The sequence below is a fragment of the Manis javanica genome, chromosome 3 (assembly GCF_040802235.1).
Source record: "Manis javanica isolate MJ-LG chromosome 3, MJ_LKY, whole genome shotgun sequence".
NCBI lineage: Eukaryota > Metazoa > Chordata > Mammalia > Pholidota > Manidae > Manis > Manis javanica.
In genome coordinates this window covers 58,050,554-58,069,115 of record NC_133158.1, presented here as the reverse complement: position 1 = coordinate 58,069,115, position 18,562 = coordinate 58,050,554, and the positions used below count along the sequence as shown (strand labels likewise).

Below are 18,562 nucleotides of genomic sequence, written 5' to 3'. Positions count from 1 at the left end.
ACAGCAAGGCTGTCACTTGCCCGAGGGCATGTAGCTAGTGAACTACCATCTCCCTGGAAGGTAGGGACACATCTCTCCTTATACAGCATGTGCCCACCTCCTTCATCATAAAGAAGTCATCACACTACCTTTAAGGAGATCACATGCTCCAAATGAAGTTGCCAAATAATCCTAAAGGTGACATTGCTCATCCCTAGCTATGAAGACATGAAATGTCAGTTTTGATCCCAGACTATTTCAGAAACAAATTTAAACATTTCTGGAGTGAAGCCAGGCAAACAGGGAACAAGGCTTGAATAAAGCAAACATGAGAGGCAGCATCCCGGTCCGGAGGGACCCCCTCATTACCTGCCACTTCCTTCTGGCCATGTACTTCTTCATTCGGTCCTTGGACAGTTTCTTGGCCTCCATGTTCTTGGTGTCTTTCATTAGCCATGGATGCTGAAGGCACTGGGTACAGTCCAGGCGGTTTCTGACAGAGGCAGAGATCACAGGATTTCTAAGCAGGAGGGGACCTCACAGACTGCTGGTCAAATCAGAAATGGGAGGTCACCTGTCCCCGTCCCATGGGGGCAGAGCCCAGTCCTCTGCTCCCAGTCCACCCACCCTGATCAAGGCCACTGTGCTCCTGGCCTTTTTCCTCTCTTGGCCTTGGTTACACTGATTAGATCCAGGATAGGTTAGTGTTAAGAAGCAACTGGAGTCTCGCAGCCTACAGCTTAGGGTCTAGGAAGGCTAAGTGCTGGAGCACAGTCAGTCAGGGGCTGGTTGGCCCCATCGCCCAGTGTGGGGTCATTCCACTGGTCACATGCGAGCAGGGGGCTGTGGAGGCTGAATCCTTCTGTCGTCCTGTCTGGTGGAGGGAGAGGGAAACATTGGGCCCCAATCTCTTGAGAAATCACTGAACTCTCATCTTATGGTGTGGTTGGTTATTAGGTTTTTCCTGTTAAACACAGAGAGGTATGTCCCGCACATAACCTCTTACTTACAACAACCTGAGAACTGTACTGAAACTCACTTAATCTTTCTGAAAGCTCTGGGAATCCATAAATATTTCAGGGCCATCACCTTAATTGTTATGGGATTAACAAAGCCCAAAGAACCACATGCTAACATGTGTAGAAAAATGAGTATAAGTAGAGCAAAAGGGATCTTTAGCTAAAGGGAATTAAGGATTATTTCAATTTTTTAATATTCAAAATCTCTACAATTCACATGTATTAATTTTATAATAGAAAAATATTTTTAAGAAGTGTTGATAGAGGGAGATTTCTGGTTGGAGAGATGCTGAGTTTAAGAGTTTATGAGTGTACATCAAGTATACTTGAATACAAAAAATATATGTATATATATTTAAAAGAGTTTATTGGAATCTAGTGTCTTGATTTATTTGAAATCAGTTTTTTGCTGAGGCCATTTTTTGAGCATAGAGGGGCCAACACAGCTCATTACTGAATTAATTCAAGGCCAGCTGAGGAAATAGGGTATATACACAATACCTCATTTACTAAATCTTCACTGGATGAACTTGGTTGACAAAAGCCGTCCTTGTACCAGAGTTATTAGGAAGGCCTGCATCTCCCTGAGGCACCTACCAGTGGGGATCACTCATAGGGGAAGGGAACCCAGATCCCCCATAACATCTAGATTCTCCCTGGGTCCTGCCTACTTATGATACAAAGACTCTGAAAGCAAAATGCTAAAGAGATCTCACTGTCAGGGAGGGTGGAATGACCTCTGGAGTTGAGCCCCGACATGGCTAAAAAGGACTGAGAGGTGCTCCTATAACCAGAGAGAACCATCTAAGGGACCCTCCAACATTGCTCCTTAGCAACTGCACTCTCGGCCCCAAGCAGGATTTTTCCAGAGGGGAGCAAGATGACCAACAGCCTCTGGAGGTCTATGGGCCAGGCAGACAGGGCGGAGCACAGGCCACAAGGTCACCTGGAGAATGCAGAGCCTCCTGCCCACCTATGCAACCGGCTGCCCTCCCCTCTCAGCCTCTGGCTCACCTCCTATTTCAATATCACCCTTGCAGGGCAAAGCTTAGAGCTGCGCCCTATTACCCAGTGTGCCAGCCGGGGACTCCGGGAGCCAGGTCCTGCCTGTCTGTCCATATATATGTGGAGTGGGCGAGGAGCCCAGAGGGTCGGCTGCTCTTGCCTGGCACCTCACCACCCCCTTCCCCTGTACAGGCCAGCCCTCCCCACACCTGCCTAGGCCTTCTTACCTTCCTGCTTTAGTTCACTGGTCGCTCTCACAGGGAGAGTCCTCACCTACAGATTCTGCCTCCCCAGCCCTCCCCAACTCTTCTGTAACTCCTCTTCTCTCACTTCCTGAGAGCCTTGTGTGTGCCCTTTCCTCACAGCCATCCATATGCCTGAACACACCGGCCTCCCCCTGTCCATGATATTTTATATATTCCCCCACTGGCCATGTGGGCAGCCCTAGAAGGTAGAGGTGGGGAACCTCACAGCCCACACAGAGACGGAGCTGGGAGGGGGCTGAGCCCAGTGGTCTGAGACCACAGTCTCACTTTGGCCAGTGGGAGAAGGTATCTGGCCTATTAGAGCAGGCAGTTCTTAAATAATTTAGATTTAGGAGAAACCCCCAAGCCAGAGTAGCCTGGGGATATGATCAGGACCCACAAATAAGACATTTCCCGTGCAACCCTAAAGCAAGGCTGAGATTTCAGCATAGCTTCTACAGGCCATAAATTACTCAGAGAACAAAACGGGCCATTTACTCATGCACTGCCCTGTCCCTCAACACTCAGCCAAGCATTTCTTTTCAAGTGAGGTTTCTGTGCTTCTAAAGACCAGTACAGTGTCTGGACTAAGGGCAGAAGCCTAGGAAGACCCCCCCACCCCACGACCCCTCCCCGAGACAGGCAGAGGAGTCCCTGCTTCTGGACACCAGCCCAGCGGAGGGGGGCAGCTGACAAGGCTGAAATCTCAACTCATTACTTCATATCTTTCTTCAGCAAATTGCTGATAAAATCCTTGGCATCATCGGAGATCTCGTCAAAGGCCTCGTCATCGAAGTCCCACGTGGCCGAGGTGACGTTGGCTAAGGTTTCGTTGTCGTTGTCCCCCATGAAAGGGGAAAGTCCACTGACCCTGGGAGATAAAAGCAGGAGAGCAGGTGAAGGGGGTGGGCAGGCAGGGTCATCCCCCAGTGGAGGTCAGAGATCAGGCACCCCCGAACACCCTTGTGCCTGTCTCCCCGACTCTTGAAATGAAGACCCTGGGTGGTTCCCCGGGCCTCTGTGGCTCAGCCTCTTCTCAGTGCTCACTGTACTTTCAGGGCGTCGCCTACAGCCCCAGATGTGTTGAGACTGCGGTGAGTCTGAGGCAGGAGGAAGTCACCTCGGTCCTGACTTCCACACGGCCTGCAGCAGGGCCCTCCTCCCTAGGTCCTACGCCTCCTCAAAGCCCAGGCCGGAGCTTTGTCCCCCAGACACTCCTCCAGGGTCCCCGGATGGGGTGTCCCTTCCTCCTGCTGTTCCGACTAGTCCTGCGGCCTGGCCTCATCACTGCCCTGGGGGCTCCCTGCCATCTTGTCCTCAAACCTACTGGCTCCAACCGGAGGGTCCAGCACATGGCACGCTCAGCAAGGGCCTGTGGCCAGACAGTGGACTGTGAGCCAGTCACGGGCTTGGTGACCCATCCGCACCGGAGCTCAGTGTGCCGGAGGCATTCAGGCTGAACCCGAAGCGGCCCTAAGAGGCACCATGCGGAGGAAACAGCACTGCTGCTCGTTCGCTGGCTGGCCTTCGGCTCCCCTCACCTCTGTGTCTCATCTTCCTCCTCTGTAAAGCAGAAAAGCCACTGCCCAGCTGCGGAGTGGTCACCACTTCTGACTCTACTTGTTTATCCTCCTCCTCCTCCGTCATCATCATCACGGCAGCAAACATTTATCCAACATTTACTGTGTGGGCAAAGAGCTTCAAATGGAGTAATGCATTCAGTCTGAACATCACCCTATAACCCAGGTAATCGGTTTGACAGAGGAGGAAACTGGGGCACCGAGTGGGTTAGGTAACTTGCCCAAGGATTCATGGTCAGTGAGATTTAAACCCAGGCATCTGTCTCTAGGGCCTGTGTCTTAGCTGCTACTTTATACGAGTATTTCTATGAAGATGAGGTAAATCGTGGTCCATAGCACCAGCCTGAGGCCTGGTCTGTAGGAAGGGGCTCAGTCCACAACCATAGGTTTTATATAGTTCTTCTGCATACAGTTCACCCCCTCTGCTTGACCAATCTGATCTCAGGAATGATTCATTTTCCAATAGCTTAAGACAAATAAAATGTGGAAGGTAAAGTATCTCAGAGCTGAACAGACTTATGGCTTACTGGCCTCACCCATCACTTCTGTGCCACTCATCTCCACCTAGCCAGCACCCCCCTACTCACCCTGACCTTGGGCTAGCCTTGTGGGCTTGAGGTCTGTGCAGTGTGTATAGAGCCCCACCCTCATCAGGCCCCACTCCTAGTTTAGTGCTTGACTGCTGTCATCTTGACATTCCTAATAGGGTTTGAACAAGTCACTGCACCTTTTTATTTTGCACTGAACCCCACAAATTATGTAGCTGGTCCTGCCTTGACCTCACCTGAACCCCATGATGGATCTAGGACCTCATGCCTTCAACCTTCCAAGTTAAGGCTTCACTAATGTCCTTTCCCACAAATCCTTAAAAATCTGTCTTTGTAAACAATAATACAAACCCTTCCATAGATGTTTTGGCATTCAAAAAGCCTCAGTTCATGAAATACTTTTGTACCTGATGTTTCACAAAGCAAAACCCAGTGAAATACTGTTGCTGGACAGCTGTGTCTGGGGAGGTCTCTCCCTGCACAGCAGGTAAAGCACTAGAAGAAACCTCAGCCCGGACAGGGGAGGAGGGTTCTTGACTCTGGATGAGAAAGAATTCTCTAACAGGTCTGATGGGTGCAGGTAAGGAAAGAATTCACTAAAGCGTGAGTGGTAGGGAATGGCAGCTTCCTTGCAGCAGTGGAGAGCAGGGAGGTGCAGAGGGAAAGAGGGAAAGTTTATTGAACTCTTTGGTTGAGGGCAGATTCCTTGCCAACTCCTGAAGCCAGGATCAGTTGGCATCCCATGTCCACTTGGATCTGCACAGCATGGGGACTAGCCCCTGCCACTCCAGGATTTGGAGGAACCATGGAGCACAGGATGGAGTGAGATTATGTTCTGAGAATTTCCCAAAGAAAGGAGATTTTCAGGCAAACTACTAAGAGCAGATTGCACAGCTGCGGTTTCATCCAGGCCACCCAGATGATGGGAACTTGCAGGCCCAAATCTGAGCTCTCAGCAAACCCCTCCCTACTTATCAAGAGTAAAGCAGAGACAGAGCCAAGACTTGGAAAAAGAATGAAATAGCAAAGAGACAAAACGCAATAATTTGAGGTGAGAAAGCTTTATTTAAAAGTACACACTTAAAGAAAGGAAAGTGCGGGCATCCTCAGAGAGGAGGTGTACTGAAAGGCTGGGGATTCTGTCTTTTAAGGTTTTCCAGGAATGGGGCAAAGGGCAGGGGTGGTGGTTGTTGAGTGTAGGCTTGACTTGTGGTCTCATGATGTCCCTCTCTGGTGAGAGACATTATGTTACTATCTACAGTCAGTCCTCTAGATAATTCTGTAAGATAAACTAAACACAGGGAGTTTATTGATCTGGTTCTTCTCTAAGATAGTGATTGACCACAAGCAGTGGGGACATATCATTTAGGACTACTTGCACTGCTGTTGCCATAAGGTCGGCTGTTAGCTGATTACTAAAGAATCTGTTAGGAATCTTACTTCTCAACTCTCTTCTTTTTAAAATGGAGTCTTGACCTTAAGATGGAGACCCTCTTGTTCTTACTATGCTGTTAAGATCTAAGCCTTTTTTGGAAACTGAATCATGATGCTTGTCCCATGTCCTTGTCCTGCCTCAATACTTCAAGGAAAACTTGCCATGGGAGGAACCCTCTGGTGAAACATTTTGTAAAAAGAAGGCTTTTACAATGGGACTGATCTCACCTTAATCAATACATTTGCTTTTTAATAATAGAGTTTCATAAATGGCATTAAAGTGTCTTAAAACAAGACATGAATTATGTTTCAAGAAGGCATGGGGATGGTCATTTTTGGTCACATTTTGGTCACAGTGAGGGAACGGTGGGGCTTAGCAGCCCCAAGTCTGCACCATTATATGCCACTCCTCTTCCCTTTTATACACCAAGGGTACTGGGAGAGAATTCCTAGGGGCCCCCAACTTACCCCACCTCTGTGACCCTGTGTGACCTAAGCTAGCCCCATCAGGAAGCAGCCTGACTGTTACTTATCAATTACCTGCTTCCTTCTGTCTTTACATTTTCCATTTGAAACAAAGAGTGGGGGAAAGTCCTCGAGCATTCCAAAAGATCACAGCAAAAGCAAACAACTCTGCTGTGGAATGCTGAAAGCTCTTTTTCTGTAAACGTCCTTTCCTAATTAGGAACTGTAATCCTGCAAAGATACAGCTTAATCTTTGTAATGTTCACAGTCGGGAAGAGCCTCCTCACCTCCCGTCCTCTGGCGCTTCTCCTTCCTGGCAGCCCATCCATCTGATACCCTGAGCCCCAGCTGGCTCCTTGCCTGCCGGAGCTTCCCCAGCATTCCCCCTGCTAAAAAAGTACATCTCTGAAAGAAAACTTGCAATATATGCAGAACATGACGACAGAGAGGGTTCAAATTTTAGTAATGCTGCTTGTTGGGAGTGGGATTTTGCAGGATTTTTTTAAACTTTCTTTTTTGGGGCTTTTTCTTTATTGCTAGAATTTGCATAGGATAATTGTAACTCTGGGGGGAAAATGTGTTTCCAGCCCAGGGCAAGTAAACCTTTGAAGCTGAAATCAGTCAAAGGGAAAAATAAAGTAGGAGAAACCTGTTTATTGCTTACAAGAAGTATACTCCTCACCTGTGTCTCTCTCCGTCCTGGGTGCGAAGAAGCAAAAAACCTCTCCTGTCCTGGAGCGGTTCTCCTCTCCACACCCCCTTGTAATCACCTATTGATATAGAGATGCACTAAAGGCAGGTGAAAGATTATGGGATTAATTGCTATTTTACCCACAATAATAAATAGTTGGGTTGTTCAATCCAATCAACAAATGTAATGATCTTAGTGTTAAAAATACAACTATTCGACTCTCTTCCTGTCGGATTGTTTTGAGCTGAAGGCAATGAGCTCTTTGCCCTCCTTTCTGTCTTAAAGCAGGCCATAAATTTTTCTTTGCTTAGCTGACATGAACTTCTAATTGTAAAGGTGTCCTCCTCAGAAGAGGAGAAAGACATTTTATCTGTACAACAAACTTAAACAACTTTGATTTACTGTACATGTCCTAGTTACCTCCTCACAATTTACCCCCTCCTGAACCCCTTTTCCTTTGTCTAGTTATTTCTCTGCAATTCATCGCTTTTTGTTGAAATAGTGAGACAGGGACCGTGGATGTAGTCAGAGTAGGGTGAGGGCCTCCAGAGGGGGCAGGGCAGGATATTTGCAGTCAGAGCAATATAACTACATGCAAGGAACCTGCCCCCTCACCCCTCTAAAACTCTATGTTAAACATTGAGCTCTAGAATCATTCTTCAGTGAAATCAGTTAATGTTACCCAGATAAAGAAGAGTAGCACATGTTTTATTATGCTAACCATTTATAATCATGTGTAAGGTTCACTTTAGCATACTAAAAGGCCCAGGCCTCTCTGTGCTGTCTTTCTTCCTTCAGATCTGATGAAGTGATTTTTGCAAACAAACTGGGCAACTAATTTAGCAAGTAAGCCCAGGCATAAACAACACAGTAAAAGGCAGGAAGGATTCCACCTTAAAGATAAGATTGCATTTTAATACCCAGGAAGTTAAGACATTAGAAAGACGTTAGAAATTCTTAACTTACTCTTTAGCAAACAATACCTCAGCCCACCTTGGGGGCCGAGCCGGTGGCCTTGTTTCATATGCTCCCAGACCAAGATGCTGGTATCTCAGGGAGAAATCATCAGAGGAAGCTGCTTGTGTTAAGTTAATTCCAAATATTCAGGGACCACTTAACAAGTCCACACCCCTAAGTTTTTTTCATGTTCTCGAAAAATCCTCAACTGTCTATAAAATCCCCTAGACAACGCACCACTACGGACTCTCTTGTCCCCTCCTGGCGTGAGCCGGGAGCTCTGTCCTTTCACTGTATCTCTAAATAAAAGCCTGTACCTTGCTCTCCTACCTTGACTGTTTGTGAAGCTCGTTCTTCGGCTACACAAACAAGAACCCTGGCATCAATAGTATATGAGCCCCAAATTCTAACTGCCTCCTTGAGTCACATTTCTTTGTGAACTCCTATGCATATATCCATAATTAAATCTGTTAATTTTTTTCTAGTTAATGTCAGTTTGATTTACAGGCCTCTCAACTCCAGACCTCTGAGGGTAGAGGGAAGTTTTTTTCCCTTAGTATAACCAAACAGATTTCTCTAGTTTTCACAAAATTGTAACCTGTGTGGGCAAGTTATTGGATGCTGTACTTCTTCACTTGCTATTGCCTTTCACAAGTGTATAGAGTCTTCACGGTAATTTCTAATGGTCAAATATTAGCCTTTATGCTGATGATTCACAAAGGTCATGACTACAGGGTATTCTAATTTCTTAATTCTTAATTCCTCACTGCAGCAAAACTTTGCCCAGGGAATCTGATGCAGAGGTTGGTTCTGCTCTCTGGGCAGAAGTCAGGAGAGAGAAGGGTGCAGAGAGGCCCCCTGAACTACACTTTCTCCATGGTGGTTTTCAAGCAGCGGGTGACCCTGTTGTATGAATGGCCAGTGAAAGGGTCCACATGTGTACCAGTAGAACAAGTGAGTTCAGAGAAAGGGGTTAGTCTTTTATCCCAGTTTAGCCCCAGGAGGCCTGGGCATGAACCACAGGAAGCTGGATATTGTTTTGTGCAGTGGCCTAGAAGCAGAGACCTGGGTTTTATCACCCAATCACAGCCCAAGTGTCTGGAGAGCAAAACCTCAGGGTGGTGCCTGGGCCTGCTTGGAGGTGGCAAGAGCTAGAATCAGAGAGCATGCTGGGCTCAGTGACACAGAGGGCAGGGGCGGCTGTGCGTGGGGCCCCTGGATCCCTGATCTGAAGGGCCCAGCATCCAAACACAGTGGAGTTGGCACCCGATGCTTGGGTACAAGGACCTTGCAACCACTCACTGGCTGCTGCCCCGGAAGTGAGACTGGATGGGGATGGCCCCACTCTGTGCACCATGGAGGGTGCCTAGCTGAGCTGAACTGGGAAGCCTGTCACTGAGCCCAGTAGGAAGAGGGTGGGGAGGAGAAAGCAGAGCAGTACTTGCTCTTCACCTTGGTTTGGGGGAGGGCAGGGAGAGAAGGAATTCTGGAGTAGGGGTGAGGGCAGGGCCCAGAGAAGGGTTCTGGTGTCCGCACAGGCAGTCAGGGGACACCAGCTCCTCAGGAAATAGCCCAGAGGAGGCTGGAGAGGGAAGGAGGTCTTGGAGAAGGAAGCGAGGCCTGCAATGCCTCACAGTTGAAGTGGGCCTAGAGCACCCATCTTCTCTCCTCCGGCCGAAACCAAGGTGTTGTGGACACCAGAAGAGTGTCCGGAAGATTCACAAAATCTACTTTCTCCCTTCAAAATCAGGGGTGAGAGGGTAGGGGGCCCCATAACCCCACCTGCTATATCGCTACTCTACCTGCCAAACCTGGGTGAGCAGTGGGGCCAAGTTTCCAGTAGGGACAGGATCTGCCCTGATCCCTCCACGGGGTTGGAGAAGGAGCACCTCTAACAAATTTACAACAGCCCAGAGACCCAGCTGCCTGCTTAGGAGGCACTCACCAAATATGTGTTAAAGTGATCACCTGTCCCCCCAATCTCTCAGGGCCCAAAAAGGACATGGGGAGGGCTTCTCTGGGACGAATGTGGAGAGTGGTCCTGCCAAGGACTGCCAGACAACCGAAGGCAGGACAGAGGGTGCATGTGGACTGTCAGAGCAGCTCTTCTGAGGCTTCCAGCAGCAATTCTAGAATTTTGCATAGCAGGGACTGAAAGGAAGCAATCTGGCTGGCTTAAATTCTCATTTTTGGCACCCTGTGCTCTGCTGAGAGCCTGAGCTTGGAAGCGGAACTCCCAGACCTCAGTCCCCACTGGGAAACCGAGCAGGATTGGTCCCAGAGGGCAGAGCAGCCCACAGCAGAGGTGCAGGCGGCTGTGCAGGGCTGACCAGTGTCTATCATGCCCTCTCCTCACCTTCGTCCGGGCCACACACGCCTCTCCCGCATCCTCACACCCTCTTGCCCAAACGCCTTCAGGCTGGTGCCCCATTTGTCAAAATTATTTTCTCCCCATTTCAAAAAGCTCCTCCATGTTTCTTGGTCTTAGCTTTGAAGTAATCTAGTAAATAATATATTATCTAAGTTGCTATGTTCTTCCACTGGATTTTCATTTTAAAATAAACTGCTCTCATGATCCAGTAATTCTATTTCTAGATAATACATCCAACAGAAAGTGTAAGTATAGTCACTAAAACACACATACCAAAATGCCTGAAATACCCTCAACTGGGATCTATTCCCAAGCCCATCAATGTACACTGGATACATAAACTGGGTGATGTTCACACAGCAGTGTTACACAACACCCACAGAGAAGGGAAAATCTACACCTATACACAATCATATGAATGGCTCCCACAATGTTAAACAAAAGCCAGACATGTACGATTTGTTTATATCAAGTTCAAGGACAGGCAAACTAATGCATGACATTAGATATGAGGGTGATGGCACCTCTCGGGGGATAGTAACTGGGCGGGGCACCGGGAGGGCTGCAGGGGCCCTGGGGGTGCTTGGTTTCCTTATCGGGGTATAGGTTACATGGGTGTGTTCTTTGTGAAAATTTACTGAGCCACTACTCAGTGACTAAAATTTACTAAAATGAGGACAAATGCTCTCATTTTCCCGGCACTGTCCTCATTTTAGCACCCACAGTTCTGTATCCTGGGAAACCCATCAGGCCTGGGTGAACTGGGATGACTGGTCACCCTCTAGGACTGTGGGGAGCGGGCAGCCATGTGGGCTGCCTCAACCCAGGTCACCTCAATGCCAAGTGAAGGCTAAGTCCCTTCCATGACCTACTTCCAGGTTTGTTCTGAGGATTAAACAAGAGCCCATGTGAAATCTGTGGCTGCAGATGATCCAGATCCCACAGCAGTGGGAAAACTGATGGGTACAATCAGGTAAGACTCCCTGATGGCTGCAGAGGGACCCAGGGACCAAGCCGGCCATACAACGGCTGAGGCTGAACAGAGCAAGCTGACTAAAGACTGTTTCTCAAAAGTCAGGTGTCTCTCCCGGGACCAGAGACCTGGTGTGGGCGCCATCCAGCCTCAGAAGGGGTGGGGGGGCCCACTGTCCTTCCTGAAACCCCTTGTCTACCAAGAGACCTAGGAGGGTGGACCCTGGTGCGGTATTCTGTACTCATTAGCTCCCTTTCTCTGCAAGTGGGGCTGCGAGAGGGAGGGGAAGAGGCGCACACTCCTGGCCAGGGGGTTGATTCCGTGCTGCTCCAGGGGAGGCTGTGTGGTGCGGTGACCCTGGGCAGGGAGAAGACGACTCTGGGGCACAGAATCCACAAGGCAGGTTCGACTGAGAAGTCTGTCCTAACAGGCCACAGTTGGAGTAAAACTCCGGAGTGTGTGAAAAGGCCACATTGCACAAAATAATCACACCCCTTCTGCCAAAGCTTCCTAACAGTTCCTAAACCTTCCAAAGGTTCCTAAACCTGGCTGTGCAGCAGAATCACCTACGGCCATTTCTGACATTAGGGTCTGAAGACCCAGGGATCTAAGAAAATGTTCTCAAGGGTCCTCCTCAAATTTTCTGTGAAAATGTCAAATTTTTCCTTTTGCTTTATCAACAAAAAATATGTTTTTGAAATGAATGGAAGCATAGCAGCATCTTCAGGGAAACCATACCACATGCTCAGGGCCTGCCTCAGCTGGGGGCGTCAGAGACTAAATCAGTGAGAGCCCAAGGTGTGTTCTAGAGCCTGGTACTCAAAGAACCAGGTCCAAAGTCCTTGCACCAGTGCTGTCAGCAACCTGGAATCTGCTAGAAATCTGGAACTCTCGGGTCCCCCAGACCTTCTGAATCAGAACCTGCAACCTACCGAGGCCTAGGTGACTCGTGCACATAACTGTTTCTGCAGCACTGGTCTAGATTACTGGCTTCCACTAATCACTGTTAACTGAAATGTTTTGTATTTTCCACCTGACTTCCCAGTTCTAATTGCTTTGTGGCTTCCTGTTGTTTGTTGGCCTGTCTGAAGACTCTGTCATCAAAAGTGCTTATAAATTTGTCCATTTACTAGACTCAGAGGCGAGGATGAGGCCGGGGCCCCCCTGCTGGGAGGATGGGATGCTGCCCTCGGAAGACAATGGTGATGCCAGGAGAAGCGTGCCTGGATCCCCTTCCCTGGGGACCCACTTATATAAGTGAAGGTAAATTATGTGGCACTAGACTCATTCCCACCCTCCTGACCAAAGTCCCCAGACTGGCCAGCCTCAGGGACAGCGAAAGGCTCAGAATGGGGGATCTCCGTGTGTGGAGCTAGACGCTGGTCTCAGCGGTACAGGAGCAGGGCAGGCTGGCATGGATAGGGACAGGAGCCTGCTGCCCTCCTAACTCTGGGGTGGATCCGCCTCCATGACCCACCCTGACCCCTTCAATGTTAGGGCAGCCTGGGGACCCTTCTAGGGACTCTGTGCCCACTCCCCACATGCCCCAAGACTCACAGGATGTAGCAGATGACCCCGATGCTCCACATGTCTGTCGCATAGCCAATGGGCTCATAGTTGATCACTTCAGGTGCCACAAACTCTGGGGTGCCAAAGAGGACCTTCAGAGACCCCGCATTCTCTGTAACCAGGATGGAGAGGGATCAATCACCAGAACATCCTGGAGCCCACCCACAGGAGGGAGAGTTGAGGCCTAGCCCTCAGCTGCTCTCTGACCAAGGCCCAGAGAGGCTTGGCCTCCTCACTGAACAAGCGCATCAATGCACCGGTGAGACAGACAAACTGCAGACCCACCTCCAATGGCCTGAGCAGGCTGGGGTCGGGGAGAAGAGGCGGTTAAAGCTCCCACCCCCAAATGGTCTCTCATGTTTATGTCTCTCCCATGAGCTCCCAAGGCAGGGACCGTGACCCGTGCTCGACAATGTTCTCTGAATTTCACTAGGTACTAGGTGCTCTGCTGCCTGCTTTGCAAGGACTTTCCTATTTAATATTCTCGACAACCCTAAGGGGGAAGTATGACCCCCGTGCTCCTGAGGAGGAAGACGAGGCCCAGGGACGTGGAGTGATCTACCTGCCCAGTTAATAGTGGGGTCAGAGCCTACACCCGGGCAGTCTGACTCCTGAGCCATGCCCCTCGCTCTCCTCCATGGCTTCTCTCTATGTAGCGTCATACCTCTCCTCTGTCTCTCCTCCCAGGAGCTGCCAGGAGGATAGTTGGGAAAAACCTTGATCCCAAGGTGGTGCCTTTGAGCCATAGAGGGCAAGAGATGCCTGGCAAGATGCATACAGGTACCAGCTTTCATAGGTGCCAGCTCCTGGGGGATCTTGTCAGCAGTGGGGGATGACACACCTTTGGCCTGAGGGCTGCACCTCCTGTTTAACTTTGGAGGCCACAGCAAATGTTCTAAGACAAAGCATTTCACAGCCCTTAGACATGGAAGCTCTGCTCCAACTCCAGCCTGAACCCTTCGTGCTACACTTTAACCCTCCCAGTTCCTGGGCCTTGGTGGACACCACTGCCCCTCATAGCCCCTCGCTAAGGGAGCCTGTGTGCCATATTCCTGGGGCTTTGACACTGCCAGCTCCTGAGGCCAGTGGTGCCTTATTGGTTTAAATTACTAGTTTAAGTTATTATTTGTTTAAATTACTGTTCACCAGCTGTTGCCCCCACACCACACCTTTGGCAGGGGGGAGGGGCACAGGCCTATTCACCCAACACCAGCACGGATCCGTCACTGGGGAGTCACAGCCTGGCAGGACCGTGCATCCTCTGTCTCCCCTTTATGACGGGGTATCCTGGAAGGAGATTTACCAGGCAGTATTAGCTGCCCCCAGAGGGCAGTGAAGGGAGGGCCCCCAGTGCCAGCCCTCAGGCTCCTCTCTGGGCAGGCAGTGTCAGGGGCTGGAAGGTGAAGCTCTCTCACCAGTTACTGAGGCATCAAAGAGCCACCTAGTCAGGGGAAGGTGTGAGGCAGGCACCAACCGAAATGACTCCAGGGCTGGGGACAAAGGCCCCGAGCACCTCCCCCCAGCCCCTGGCCCCCACCCCGGCGTGGGCAGAGCAGTGGCTCTTCAGAGGACACTGAACTGAGTCTGGGGTCCTTAGTCCAGCCCCAGCTTGTGGGGGAGCCTGCTCACCAAAGCTATTGTGAACTCAGTTTCCTAGTCTCTACATAGGGCCTTATAATCTGCCCTGCCTACCTCACAGGGCCACTGCAAGAATCAAAGGAAAGGAAGTACGTGGAAGTGCTCTGGAAGCTGGACAGTGATGCAAATGAGAGGAAGCACCGTCACCGAAATGAGTTAGGCTGCTGCAGGCACTCGAGGGAAAAATATAAGAGGGGATAAAGATGACGATAAAATAAACAGCTGAAGCCCGCTACATACAAGGCCCCACCTTTTCACTTCACCTGTCAGAACGCATCTGATCCCCCTAACAGCTCCATCCGGTGGGTACAACAGGTACCCCGTTTTACTGTGACAACGTATGTGAGACTCAGAGTCACCAGCTTGTAAGTGGGAGGCACAGGGTTTGAACCTGAGCAGCCTCTGTGCTGACCTGAACCCCAAAGCTGCGCATTCCCTCTAAGACCCAGCGTGTGGAGCACAGCCACAGCGCTGCCACAGCGCGTTGGGGATGATAGGGAAGGCGGATCTGCTTTACCCAGCTTTCTGGCCAGACCGAAGTCGATCAGTTTGATCCTGGTTCCTGTCTTGTTGACACACATGATGTTCTCAGGCTTGAGGTCCAAGTGCACGATGCCCTGCTTGTGGATGTACTCCACCCCCTCTGAGATCTGCCTCATGTACTTGATGCACTCCCGCTCCGTCAGCTCAAAGTCCTCGTCAATGATGCGCTCGAACAGCTCACCCCCAGACACGCTGTGGGAACACAAGGGGTGGTCAGGCCACAGGACCGTGGAGCCTGGGCTGAAAGGGAGTCTGGCCAAGGGCAGGCTGAGGGGTGGGGCGCTGGCAGGAAAGCCCAAGGCATGGGCGTGCTGGGCACCTTCCGCAGCTCTGTGAGTCCCAGGCCACTGTCCCCTTACACTGGTCCCAGTCTTCCAATGGGCAAGAAGGGCCTGGGCTTCCTGGTTTCCTGCTTTGGGGACCCTGCCTTAACCCACTAAGCTGCTGGTGGATCCAGGAAAGCATCTAGGCTGGGTGGTTTCAGGGATGGTCCTGAACTGGGAGATCCAGACATGATCTTCTTAGCAAAACAGGTAACCATCCGGCAGCGTCCTTCCCCAAATGCCTCTAGACATGTAAGGGATCATTGTTGTATGCCATCTGTGTCTTTTAGTCATAGAGAATTGAAGTTTAAATACTCACAGTACCATAAGCATTTGTTTTGCAGAGCTGGGAACAGGAAACTATCTTCCATAATAAGTAGCCTCAACACATTTTCCTGAAGTCATTCACTGTAACCCACTATACTTACAGCTGTGATGGGTTTGCTCCTCTGCCTGGGCCTAGAGCATCATTTCAGCCCTTCCAGTGATAACTAGCTCATCTCACCTGCTTGCTTGCCCAGGCTGTAAGTGTAGGACACACATCCTTCCTGCCTGGATAGACTGGAATCCTGGCCATGGCGTTTCTGGGGCCCACAGCAGGCATGGTTTGCTATGGACTGCTCCAGAGGCTACAGCTGGCTGGCACATGGCCCTTGTGTGCAATGCATGGCCATGCTGCCTGAGCCACATGTGTACCTTCTGTTCCCCTGTCCAGTCCTCTAAGCCACCTTGCTTGCTGCTCAGAAAGTTTAAAACATTTCCCTGGTGACTTCTGTAGCATCTGGACATCAGTAGCTCTTTTCTATAACTGCCTATAGGTCCACCAGCTAAATAAGGCTGGGTGGGCTTCATTCTGGGCCTGACCTCTTCCAAGGGCCTTCCCTCTTCTCAGGGAAATCATCATGAAGAAAGAGAAGAGCTGAATTTGAATCTTTTCTCTGCCTTTTACAGGCTGTGTGACCTTGGACAAGTTACTTAACCTTTCTGAGCCTCAGTTCCTTATCTGTCCCTACCCCACAGAGTTGTTAGGAATGAAGGATCTTTTATAAAGCATCATGCTTGACACACAGCAGATGCTCTGCATATATTAATTACTGTTTGACAACCTGTGGCAGGCCAAGTGGACCCCTAAGGGAAAGACAGACAGGGACACACCATGGGACCCAGTACACCACAGCCTCTGTCGCCACAGGACAAACACTTTCACTTCTGGAGGGGCTGAGCTGGAAAAGGTCAGTCTGTGCCTCTGGCTGCTGGGGGACGCCCTGAAAGGGACACTTTAAAACCAACCAAGATGGATGACATGATAGTGCACATAAAAAACTCTAAAGAATCCACTCCAAAACTACTAGGTCTAATACCTGAATTCAGCAAAGTTGCGGGATACAAAATTAATGCACTGAAATCTGTTGCATTCCTATACACTAACAATGAACTAGCAGAAAGAGAAATCAGGAAAACAATTCCATTCATAATTGCATCAAAAAGAATAAAATACCTAGGAATAAACCTAACCAAGGAAGTAGAAGACCTATACTCTGAAAACTATAAGACACTCATGAGAGAAATGAAAGAAGACACCAATAAATGGAAATAACCTGTGCTCATGGATAGGAAGAATTAATATTGTCAAAATGGCCATCTTGCCTAAAGCAATCTACAGATTCAGTGCATCCCTATCAAAATACCAACAGCATTCTTCAATGAACTAGAGCAAATAGTTCTAAAATTCATGGAACCACAAAAGACCCTGAATAGCCAAAGCAATCCTGGGAAGCAAAAATAAAGCTGGGGGGAATATACTTCCAAACTTCAAACTCTACTACAAAGCCACAGTAATCAAGACAATTTGGTACGGGCACAGAACAGAACGATAGATCAATGGAACAGACTAGAGAGCCCAGATATAAACCCAACCATATAGGGTCAATTAATACGCGATAAAGGAGCCATGGATATACAACAGGGAAATGACAGCCTCTTCAACAACTGGTATGGGCAAAACTGGACAGCTACATGCAAGAGAATGAAACTGGATTATTGTTCAACCCCATACACAGAAGTAAATTCGAAATGGATCAAAGACCTGAATGTAAATCATAGAGACATAAAACTCTTAGAAGACAATGTAGGCAAACATCTCTTGAATATAAACATTAGCAACTTCTTCCTAAACGCATCTCCTTGAGCAAGGGAAACACAAGCAAAAATGAACACATGGGACTACACCAAACTAAAAAGCTTCTGTATGGCAAAGGACACCATCAACAGAACAAAAGGGCATCCTACAGTATGGGAGAATATATTTGTAAATGACATATCCAACAAGGGGTTAACACCCAAAAAGCAAATAACCTGATTAAAAAATGGGCGGAGGATATGAAGAGACAATTCTCCAAAGAAGAAATTCGGATGGCCAAAAGACACATAAAAAGATGCTCCACATCACTAATCATCAGGGAAATGCAAATTAAAACCACAGTGAGATATTACCTCACAACAGTAAGGATGGCCAGCATTGAAAAGACTAAGAACAACAAATGCTGGCAAGGATGCGGAGAAAGGGGAACTCTCCTACACTGTTGGTGAGAATGTAAGCTAGTTCAACCATTGTGGAAAGCAATATGGAGGTTCCTCAAAAAACTAAAAATAGAAAGACCATTTGACCTGGAAATCCCACTCCTTGGGATTTACCCAAAGAATACAAATTCTCAGATTCAAAAAGACATATGCACTCCTACGTTTATCGCAGCACTATTTACAATAGCCAATATATGGAAGCAACCTAAGTGTCCATCAGGAGATGAATGGATAAAGAAGAGGTGGTACATATACACAATGGAATAGTATTCAGCCATAAGAAAGAAACAAATCCTACCATTTGCAACAACATGGATGAAGCTGCAGTGAAATAAGCCAGGCAGAGAAAGACAAATGCCAAATCATTTTCATTTGTGGAGTGTAACAATGAAGCAAAACTGAAGGAACAAAACAGCAACAGACTCACAGACTCCAAGAAGGGATTGGCGGTTACCAAAGGGGAGGGGTGTGGGAGGGCGGGTCGGGAGGGAGGTAGATGGGGATTGAGGGGTATTATGATTAGTACACATTTTGTGTGGGCGGGGGTGTCACAGGGAAAACAGTGCAGCACAGAGAAGGCAAATAGTGAATCTGTGGCATCTTACTACACTGATGGACAGTGACTGCAATGGGGTGTGGGTG

The 18,562-nt window shown here is 48.9% G+C and overlaps 1 protein-coding gene across 5 annotated transcripts in view; it reads right to left on the bottom strand.

The window, feature by feature from the left end:
* Nucleotides 1-18,562, bottom strand: part of MYLK (myosin light chain kinase) — a 280,349-nt gene that overhangs the window by 11,457 nt on the left and 250,330 nt on the right. For all 5 annotated transcript variants that reach the window (XM_073231525.1, XM_073231526.1, XM_073231527.1 and 2 more), the window contains 4 exons: nucleotides 14,992-15,209; nucleotides 12,825-12,948; nucleotides 2,967-3,119; nucleotides 349-472 (listed from right to left, as the gene is read on the bottom strand). In XM_073231525.1, the coding sequence (XP_073087626.1) occupies nucleotides 349-472; nucleotides 2,967-3,119; nucleotides 12,825-12,948; nucleotides 14,992-15,209 (619 nt within the window). The remainder of the gene's footprint in view (nucleotides 1-348; nucleotides 473-2,966; nucleotides 3,120-12,824; nucleotides 12,949-14,991; nucleotides 15,210-18,562) is intronic.